General features: G+C 32.7%; 1 protein-coding gene and 1 pseudogene across 2 annotated transcripts; one reads left to right on the top strand and one right to left on the bottom strand.

Moving 5' to 3' along the window:
• Window positions 1-3,307: 3,307 nt before the first annotated feature.
• On the top strand, window positions 3,308-5,369 carry LOC145087790 (transcription factor GTE9 pseudogene; annotated as a pseudogene). Its single transcript, XR_013700880.1, has 2 exons — window positions 3,308-3,499; window positions 4,013-5,369. The product of XR_013700880.1 is annotated as a transcription factor GTE9 pseudogene (transcript).
• Window positions 5,370-5,377: 8 nt separating this feature from the next.
• LOC145087789 (lysine histidine transporter 1-like) lies at window positions 5,378-9,534 on the bottom strand. The gene is made up of 8 exons (XM_079025856.1): window positions 9,253-9,534; window positions 7,486-7,643; window positions 7,001-7,384; window positions 6,530-6,923; window positions 6,326-6,431; window positions 6,148-6,239; window positions 5,998-6,066; window positions 5,378-5,736 (listed from the first exon to the last, which is right to left on the bottom strand). The coding sequence occupies exons 1-8, from the start codon at window positions 9,298-9,300 to the stop codon at window positions 5,638-5,640; spliced, it is 1,350 nt and encodes a 449-aa protein (XP_078881982.1). The 5' UTR covers window positions 9,301-9,534; the 3' UTR covers window positions 5,378-5,637.
• Window positions 9,535-10,574: the final 1,040 nt, after the last annotated feature.

Raw genomic sequence — 10,574 nt, 5'->3', positions numbered from 1 at the left:
GTTTTTTACTTTTTTTTGTTATTGCTAAAAATATGTTTTTACTGAAAATCTGTTTAATACTTCAATTTAATAAAAATTTGTTGCTTTCACTAAAAATGTGTTTTTATTTGTTGTTGGAAATATGGTTTGTATATTGAAAATATGTTTTTTAAGATGAAAAACTGCTTTTATATTATTTAAAAAATATATTTACAATTCTTTTTTTAATTTTCTTTCTTGTAGCTTCACACGAAAAAAAAAAAAAGAATAGATTGGGACAATCTAGATTGAATGGCATCGTGTTTGTCAAAATCAATCATGCCTTGGTGCATCGAGCTAAAGATAAGGAGAAAAATCTCATTAACCCGTAATTCTAAAAGATATTGATGAAAGCAACAAACGGTTGATGGGAAGAATGGAAGATAAGAATAAGGATGAGACAGTCTTTGTGGGTGAATATTTAACTTGGAGAGATGTGGCTAACAACTTTGGTGCTTATGAGCCTAGTTATCTAACCAGAGCATCAAAAGTATAAAATGATGGAGAAGAGATAAGGAAAAGCTCTTATATCTAGTCAAGTATCTCATAGACGTTTGATGGATGAAGATGAGATGAAAGAAGATATTGGAGTCTATAGTGATGAGGGAGGAGATGATGTTGTCAAAGTTGACGAGGATGATAGTTCGGCGGATTTTAAAATATTAGGATTTAAGGCTTAGGAATTAGAATTTAAGATAGTTTTGGTTTCACATGAGTTCCACTTTTGAATTTAGTATGCATTATGCATTTTATAAGTATCTATAAATATTTTCATATTTTTTTTTTATTCATGGAAGCTTTGTGTGCTTTAAACGAGCGTTATCACTTAGCGATTCGACTCCTAAAGCATTTAGCGCTTAATGGCGCTTTACGCTATTTAAAACCAAGGTGGTTTGTATAGTTACTTAGATCGAGCGGTTTGGTTTTTTCGTTTTTTTATGTTGTGCAGTTAGGGATGTAAACGAATTAAACGAAGATGAACAATGTCTTATTCATGTTCGTTCGTTTAAGTTAGCCGAACAATAAACGAACACGAACGGATAAAACAAACGATATTTTTTTGTTCATGTTCGTTCGTTTAACAAATTACTTTGTTTATGTTTGTTCGTTTATGTTCGTGAACATGCTAAACGAACATAAACGTACAAACATAAACGAACAAAGATAAAACACAACTAAACATATATGAACATAAACGAACATATAATATATCAATATAATAAAAAAAATTGAATATAAATAAACTTAAACGAACGTAAACGAACATCATAAACGGACTTTCACGAACATAAATGAAAGAAAGAGACCATTGTTCATGTTCGTTCATTTAACTAAATGAACGATAATTTTTGTTCATGTTCATTCATTTATTAATTAAACGAACATAAACGAACTTTCCGCCGAAGAGTTCATGAACGGTTTGCCGAACGTTCAGTTCGTTTACAGCCCTAGTCATAGGTGCAGTTTTTGGTTTCAATCCATGTAACTTGGTGCAGCTTTAAACTGCATAACTTTGGTGCATTTTTTTGGTGTGTTTTAAATACCTTTAATTTTTAAAACACCATAGTTTGCTAATTACTATTGTCAAAAAAAGAAAAGAAAAAAGAAGGAAGTCCATTGAAATTGAGGTTAAGCCTGGTATTGGAAATTGCTGATGAAAAATTAAGTTAGGCTACTGCAAATTGCAGCTGAATAAACATAAATAAACTTTCTACAACACAAGAGAATTCAGGAAATTGCCACAAAAATCTCTAACTGATTTGAAATGGTAAATGACGAGAGTTTCAAGAAGTATAAACAAACAAACACAAAGAAAAATTACATACCTCCTGCAGGTGCCGTTGCTGCCTGCTTGATTCTCGCCGGAGATGGTGGGATCGTCGGCGATGGTTTGGTGGTGTTGTGGCGTGGCTAGTTAGGTACCGGTGCTTGTCGGTTCTTGGATGCCTACCAGCTGGATAACAATGCTGAACTGATAAAGTAAAGAGACAAGAGACAAGAGACAAGAGCTAAGGGACAAAAGAGACAGAAAAAAGCCAAAGACAGAGTTAGGGCACACTTTCAGTGAAAATTGAAATCCTCTCTTTCTCTAAAATCTCCCGCTTCTAATGTCTTTTTTAATAATTAATATATTAACATTTAAAAAATGAACAGAATAACATACAGTTTTGGTCCCATGGTTTGTACAAATAATTATAATTAATATATTAATTATTAGTGGTCTTTATTAGGAAACAAAACAGTTTATAGCCTCGTTGGTAACACATTCATAAAAAGGTTAAATCCGTTGAAGTCAATGGACTATAGCTTAGTCTATTTGGAACGAGTTAAAAACTCATGTGTAACGTAACTAGGCATCCTCAAGTCCAAACACCACCCCAACATCCTACATTATGATGGTCCATGAGTGCAACTACGGAAGGTTACAATCTTCCTCCTTCCCCCTTCTCTCTATCTCATTCTTCTTCTCCCTTCTGTCTCTCGCTTCCCATCGGTGAGTATGAATGAACATCATTTCTTAATCTTGGTGAGAAGTATATGGAAACGTGTTTGGCTGATACAACCTTAAACCCGTAATAGTTGCAAGAATAAGTAATACATAATGTTTTGAAAATCAAAGCAGACATCAAACCGATCTTGTTAGTGGTTCAATGGTTTAACGGGTTTAACCATCTCATAAAAACCAGATGACACCATATATATTTTGTTTATGTATATAATATGCAACATCTCATATCTATACTAATAAAAGAGTAGCTCTTTTGCCATGTGTCACCATATTAGACATTTTAATTAATGTGTTGTCATTGTCAATCTATTAGTTTTTCATTTTAAATTTATTAAACCTCCTCATTAATGTGATTATATTTTAAATTTTAAATTTTAAATTATTGTTTTCATTAATTCACAAATAAAAAATATCTAATATATATTAAAAATAAATTTTATATATTTATTTGAATCAATGATTATAATTTCACATAACTAATAAAAATATCTCTTAAATTAATAATTTATTTAAAATAACTTATTAATAATTTTGAGTTTTTACTATAAAAGTTTGATTAATTTTATAACTGTGGTTCTCACGGGTTATAAACTAGTTTATAATAAAAATAATTTAACTAAAAGTTTAAATATAATAAGAGGTTTGAGCAAATGAGTAATTGTGAAATATTTTTCATTAGTAACTTATCCCACATCGCTCGCCATAAGAAAAATAAGAGGAGTTGGTGGTTTATAAAAGGAAGGTGAGCAGATACAGAACATAAGTCCAAAATCGCGCCAGGGTTAAGAATTGGAGCTTGGGTCTTTATATAAGGGGTTCACAGGCTAATACATCATTGGCCCGGTCTAAAATACACGGCTACCTAAGAGGCGTGGTTTATACCGTCGATTCAAAAGTTCTCGCAAATCAACGTTCTGGATTTAGAGCAATTACGTGAGACGTTACCCTTCTCAGTATAAAACCCTAAGTAAGGTATTAATCTAACAAACGCTTAAAACTTAAATAAAAGGGTAAATTACACAAATGGTCCCTATGGTTTAGGGTAATTTACGCGTTTGGTCCCTAACTTATTTTTTTAACTCGGAAGGTCCCTAATGTTTGTTTCTGTTACGCGTTTGGTCCCTGTCTTACCTAAAAAAACTATTTTGCCCTTGATTTTTTTAATTTATATAAATAAACACACCCCAACTCCACCTCTATCACCTTACCTTACCTACCGCATCATTTTTTCCTATTTAAACATTAGTCTTTTTAAGTAAGATAGGGACCAAACGCGTAACAAAAACAAACAATATGGACCAAACGCGTAACAAAAACAAACAGTAGGGACTTTCTGAGTTAAAAAAATAAATTAGGGACCAAGTGCGCAAATTACTCCAAACCATAGGGACCATTTGTGTAATTTACTCTAAATAAAATATTTTGCAATTCAAAACCCCAAAGAAGGTATTAATCTAACAGACGCTTAAAATTTCAAACATTTAGCAATTCAAATAGGAGACGAAGGCTCCAAGTGTTGAGGGAATTGGTATTCAAATAAATACGTACTTTCTTTTCTTTGTGTTTATGTTTAGAGTTAAACGAACAGTGTTATCGGTTTTGATTACAGAATCTTTACACTGATTGTGAATTGGGTGTAAAGTTTTAGTTGGATTATGACAAAGAAGGGCAGAGTTCCTTGTGCTTATTCTGGTGGATTTTTTTTCCACCATTGAATCAACCGGAGCAGGTAGTTCTGGGTTGACAGAGCAGGGTAGCATGAAATGGATGAAGCTGCGCTCTGCATTACCGGTGCAAGTTGTCCCTTTATACAAGATTTCATTTGCTGAGAAGAAGAAATGGTTACTTCAGTTGACAATGGAGCTTGACAAGGTTAGGGCGCTTCATAAGAGACTTGACCTTCATAGTGCTCAAGCTGTTACAATTTCATCTTCAAGAATGCAACCTCGAGGTGCAAAGAAGAAGGGGACTTTCAGTCCGGTTCTTAGGAAACAGTGTGAGAACTTGTTGAAGAAGCTGATGTTGCATCGGTATGGTTGGGTGTTCAATAAGCCTGTTGATATTATTGAATTCAACGTTCCAGATTACTACGATGTGATCAAGAATCCCATGGATTTTGGAACTATAAAAGAAAAACTTGGATCAGACAAATATTCAAGCCCAATGGACTTCCTTGCTGATGTAAGTCTTACTTTCACCAATGCCATGACATATAACCCTCCAGGCAATCATGCCCATGTCAAGGCAGTTGCCCTCAGTAAATTTTTTGAGCAAAGGTGGAAACCCATTGAAAAGAAAATCCCTGTGAATGACTCCCAACAAGACAAATTTGTTGAAGAGATGGATTTAGCCAAGGTGATGCCTCCATCTAAAAAGAGCATGATTACCATGGCCATGACTGTTGAAGAGAAACATAATCTCAGTAGGGATCTGGAAGTTCATCTGGAAAATCTGCCAGATCAGATCCTTGATTTTCTAAAGGAACATGCTTCAAATGGAAATGAAAGTGGAAAGGATGAAATTGAAGTTGATATTGATGATCTTGACTATGATTCCTTGTTAAAATTACGCAAGATGTTGGATGAGCATGTGCAAGATAAAGGAAATTATACAGAAGTGGAAACTTCTGCTATTTCAATAGGGGCATAGCAACTTAACGTTGCAATCATATAAAGGTTGTTAAAGTTACTATCTTTCTGATACACATTTGGGATCATGTGAAATTATAATAGATCTCCTTGCCATGGTGTTTGCCTTCACATTCTACAGGGTACGATATCAATATTGTAGAGGAATTGATCGAGATAGAAAGTCACAGTTTTTTTTAGAAGCATGCATTCCACACCTACAAATTAAAGTGTAAATATATGTATATATAAATAAACACACACACACACACACACAGATACACACATGTATAGCTATGTACATGCAAATTACTTAACTTTAGACTTTAGAGTATAATGAACAAATGGAAACAGTTCGAAAGCTCACTATTTTGCTCTAAATATTTGATAAAGCTACAAATTAAGAAATCATATCTTTACAAGCCTCTTTGACTTCTCTAAAAATGGAAATCTCAGCTTGTTTAATCTAATAAGACCTCCATCTTAAGAGAAAAATTCATAGGTTTTGGCATCAATAATAATCTGCCTCAATCCTCCAATAGGCGATACTATCATCAAAGCAACACCGAACACAATAGCAACCTGCAAAGTAAGACACACAAACAAGTGTCAATTGAAATAATTATCAAATGCACTGATTGTGTTTTCAAGTGCCAGTTTGTTACGCAAGACAAAACATGTTGGACAATGGGACAAAATCTACAACCTTTTGTCCCACCCAAAAAGAGGGACAAAAAATATGTTCAATCTATCTCATTTCTTTTCGTGCAATCATCATCCTCATAATTGAAAATTAGTCCTAAGAGAATGAACAATGTGTTTGCAGATATTGTGGTTACATACCCAGTTAGTAATCCATGATAAGCTCCATTTCTTTGGCTTATAGATGGTAAGCCACATGATGCAAGGTAACTGAATCATTAAGAACAAAGTAATTATTAGATACCATAGAGCAAATAAATCAAATGAACAAACAAATAAACAGCAGCTTACAAAATATGTGGTTGGTGCAAATGCAAATCCCCCAAAGAAGCCCAAAAGTCCACCAAAGAATGGGAAGCAGATGCCAACGAACATTGTTAATGCTGCAACCAAAGGGACAAATTTAGTATTATATCAACAAAATGTATAACAATTAATTGCATAACATTATGTAAGGAAATTTCTTTACCAACATAAATATTCCTAGTGATGAATCGAAGCATAAAAGTAGGGTTGAAGTCTAGTTTCTTCACCAACACAGTTTCGATCATGTCAAATACCGGGATAGCATAGATCTACACGTGAACAACGACAAATAAATTACAAAAAACCCCTTGTAAAATATATTTCTGAAGTGTAAACTATTTCTTTTTTCTGACATAGAAATGCAAACCTGGTAGCTTCCAATAACGTGAACAACAACGAACAAATTTGCCATTGCGATGAGCCAGGTGGGCTTGTTTAAACTGATTAGGATATTGTCGGAGACAGCATTTCCGTACATCCAATATCCAATAAGAGCAACCGGAAAGTAGCACAAGGCCACGACTATGTAAGCAACCACCACGCCCTTCCACATCGGACCTTTTGAAGGCTTTTCAGGGGTTGAAGGAATGGTGGCTTGGATCTCCAGCACCACATTGTGGCCAGCGTATGCAAAAGCAATCGTACCCAATGCATTAAAGAAGCTGAACATTGTGCCTATGGCGGACTTAGATTTGTATCCGTATTGAACGTCTGGTTGAACGCCTTTTTTCACAGAAGCAGACCACGCGATCGTAGAGTAACTGGATAAGATCACGTAAATAGGGTCAATTTTGGTTTTCGTTTACTTGACATTTCTACGAACATGTTGTGTGCATACCTGAGGGACATGACTGCTGCTGCCAGAGAAACACCGGAGATGGAATTGAAATTAGGGAGATGGGAAAGGACGAAATGGACAGAAGCAAAGATCATGATGAAGTAGGTGAGTTTAATCTCCTTGCACTCACTGCAAACCAAATCGTGGAATTTCTTGAGGGATGTTCCTCCGGTAACCATGTAGACTATGTTGACGCCAACTTCGACGATCAACTGTTGCGGAACCACGATGTAAAGACCAAGTTTTTCGCCGAATGCATGTTGACCGAGCTCGTGGTATCTGTCGAATCGTTTCCCTGGAACCATTTCGTGCATTTCGACCATTTGCCATAATGTGTATAGAGTTACAATCCAGGATATGGCTAGTACTGCTACTCCAGGACCCCTGAAATTTCATATAATTTAAATTTTAAACTAACTCCGATTAGCGAGAGAGATCTAGAGAGAGAAAGGAGAAGGATGTATGGTGAGAGTTGGAGGACTGACCATCCAAGTTGGGCCATGGCGTATGGGAGACCGAGAACTCCGGCACCAACCATGGCGGTGACGTTGTGAAAGGCGGAGTACCACCATTTCGCGTTCCTTGAGGAAGTAATCGGAAGCCACTCGTCGATTGCTTTCTCTCTTGCAGTTCTGTTGTCAACCTGTTACACATAATCAATACATAAAACAAAACAAAAAGAAAAAGAAAAAAGGGTTTCACAACCCGAAGATAACGACCTACTTTTGTTTATTTGTTTATTGTAGTATTTTATTCTTAATATTTTAATATGAATATCCATAATAATTATAATTATTCTATTAATAAATTTCGTATTCTGATGACAATTTTTAATTGACTACATCTATTAAAGAATATATAATATTACAAAAGAAAGAAATGAAAAGGTAACTATTATAATAAACTTTCGTTATCAATATTTAGCATATATCAGAAAAGGGTTGAAAATTAGAAGCATTGAACGGAAATCATTTCGGGCACGTTAAAGCCTGTGTCACGCCAAACATTTCTTTAAAGGATGCATAATATTCAAATCACGTGGATACAACATTCTAGCATGGCAAGATTTTTGTGTGGTGATTATAACTTATAAGGTTTAAATGTAAAATATCTTTAAGATCTCTTCCTTATTTGATCCATTGAGTAATGTATTTTTAACTTTTTGATGTATGAAGTTAATAAATATTTATAAAAAATTAATCATTTAATGCAACATATTTATTGTTTTACATATTATATGATAAAATTGATAAATTTATTAAGTTAAATATGATGAATAGCTTTATTTATAAGTGTAGTGATTTATTTTGTTCAAAATGGTAACAATTATTATGGCCTGATATTTCAGAAAGTTTATAGTACTGTAGTTTTTATTTATTTATTTATTTTAATGATAAGTGTTTAAAAACAACGTTCAATATAATTAGCAAAAAGATTTCGTTACCAAAAATAATAATAATAATATTGGTAATTGAGTGCCTTATTTGATTACGAGGGTATACAACAATTTTTTACCATTCATATAAAGTGATTAATAATAAGTACGTTTTACATACTTTGATTTTTCAAAAATTATTCGACTACTAATCGAAACTTGAATAATAATAATAATAATAATAATAATAATAATAATAATAATAAAATAAAGAATCGCTCATAAACAAATCAAAGCACCAATAAATTAAGTTCAAAGAATAAGCTTGTCAAAACTTGTTAAAAAGTGTTTTTTTAAAATACTTAAAAGTTTTACGTATGAATGTTATTTGTATAACATTTTACCAAACGTGTAACAACCTAGCAAAACTTCAGTTTTATCTATGAATCATAGAAAATCTTTTCCCAAAATGATATGCAGTTTACCCCCTCACTATAAACAAAAAATGCCTTTTAGGTCTCCTACACTTTTGGAGAAGATACGGATCTGGCACCTGAGGCTAAAGGCACATGAACATACATACAGTCACGAGAAGCAACTCAAACGATCGTTCAGATTCAAGTCGATATCGTCGATCGTTGATCAGATCGTGAAAACGGGAACTCAATTCAGATCTCGTGAAATCATATGATTAATCGAAGATCACATAAAAGTTCTTAAACATGCTTCGTAACTGATCGTATTACGGTTTTCGATCATGGAGATCGATCGTTCGAAAAAGAAAAAAAATCTAAACATGTCGTCTAGATCGATCGATCAATCGTAAACTAAACCAAACATTAATAAAACGAAAACAGAATTATATTCAGAAATGAACCTTCCCGTTGCCGCTGTTATCGCCTTCCACACGACCTTGTGTATCCATTGAAGAAGGAAATGGAAGCAGATGTGTCGATGAATTGAGGGAGCAGAAACCAAACACAGAGTGAGTGATGGAGTGCTTAATTGCGGATATTGGGAGGAAATAGAATCGATCGGTATATATAAAGAAATAAATTAGTGGAGGGTGGCAACTGGCAACAGGGAAGCCGTTGAGATTAGAGTCACAGAGATGGTGTGAGGTGAGGGAGAGAATTAAGAGGGGTGTGATCTGAACTTTTGAAGGCGACGCCTTTGGTTGACTTGTAGGTTATATACTATGAGCAAGGGATTTGGTCAAATAGGATTATTTTCTGTTTTGCATAATACTAGTGATTAATCCTTTCTGTTGTAAGTTTTGACCAAACTAACCTAACAGATTAGGTATGGTAATGAGTTTAATATTTAAATTATTATCTTTTTTATAATTATTTTTTCTTCAAATAATAATAATAATTCAGTTAGCGTATTTGTTATTTTATATGCATGAAAATATTGAAATGATGAAATATATATTTTCTCGAATAGCTGGTTTTAAGAATAGAATAGATAGTTTTGTGTAGTTATGTTTTTGGTTTTAATTTTCTATTTATATTTATGAAAATTATAGTTTTGGAAAAAAAAAATATTTGGATGTTCTTGAAGACTTGAAACCCGTTTATAAAGTAAGTTTGAATACTGATAAACTCATAATCTACTATAATAAATGAAGATCCATTTTGACACTTATCATATGATATTTTTGAAATAAATAATGTTCACATTTCAATTTCTTATTTTTTTTTAAATTTAAAATGAAAAAGCCACATAATCCTTATACTTCTATATATGTAAAATATTAAATGTAATAAATATGATTATAAATATACATTTAATAAATTTCATCATTCCTTATTTAATAATTGTATTTTAAAAAATATTTATTGTTTACACTCTGATATTTAATCTATTTTTAATCAACTTGTGTAATATATGAGTTTATAGTCTACTATAATAAATAAAGATAATTTTGCCATATGTCAATCTCTAATTAGTTTTCACACTTGTTATTTTGTGATATTTTTTAAATAAATAATATACGTATTAGGTATGAGACCCGTATATTATACGGGTTTATTAAAATAAAATTTTAATATCAATATATAAATATGAAATATTTTATAATGTAATAATTTACATAACATAATGTAATCTTCTGAAAATTTACAAAAGAAACTAAATCGTTTGAAGTATTTATGAGAATTTATTACCAAATTAATAGGATGATTTTATTTCCTTATA

Source organism: Lactuca serriola, chromosome 2, assembly GCF_051521515.1.
Source record: "Lactuca serriola cultivar US96UC23 chromosome 2, Lser_US96UC23_V15, whole genome shotgun sequence".
In the NCBI taxonomy this organism is placed as follows: Eukaryota; Viridiplantae; Streptophyta; class Magnoliopsida; order Asterales; family Asteraceae; genus Lactuca; species Lactuca serriola.
Note: the sequence above shows the minus strand (reverse complement) of the source record. Positions and strands in the feature narration are given on the sequence as shown.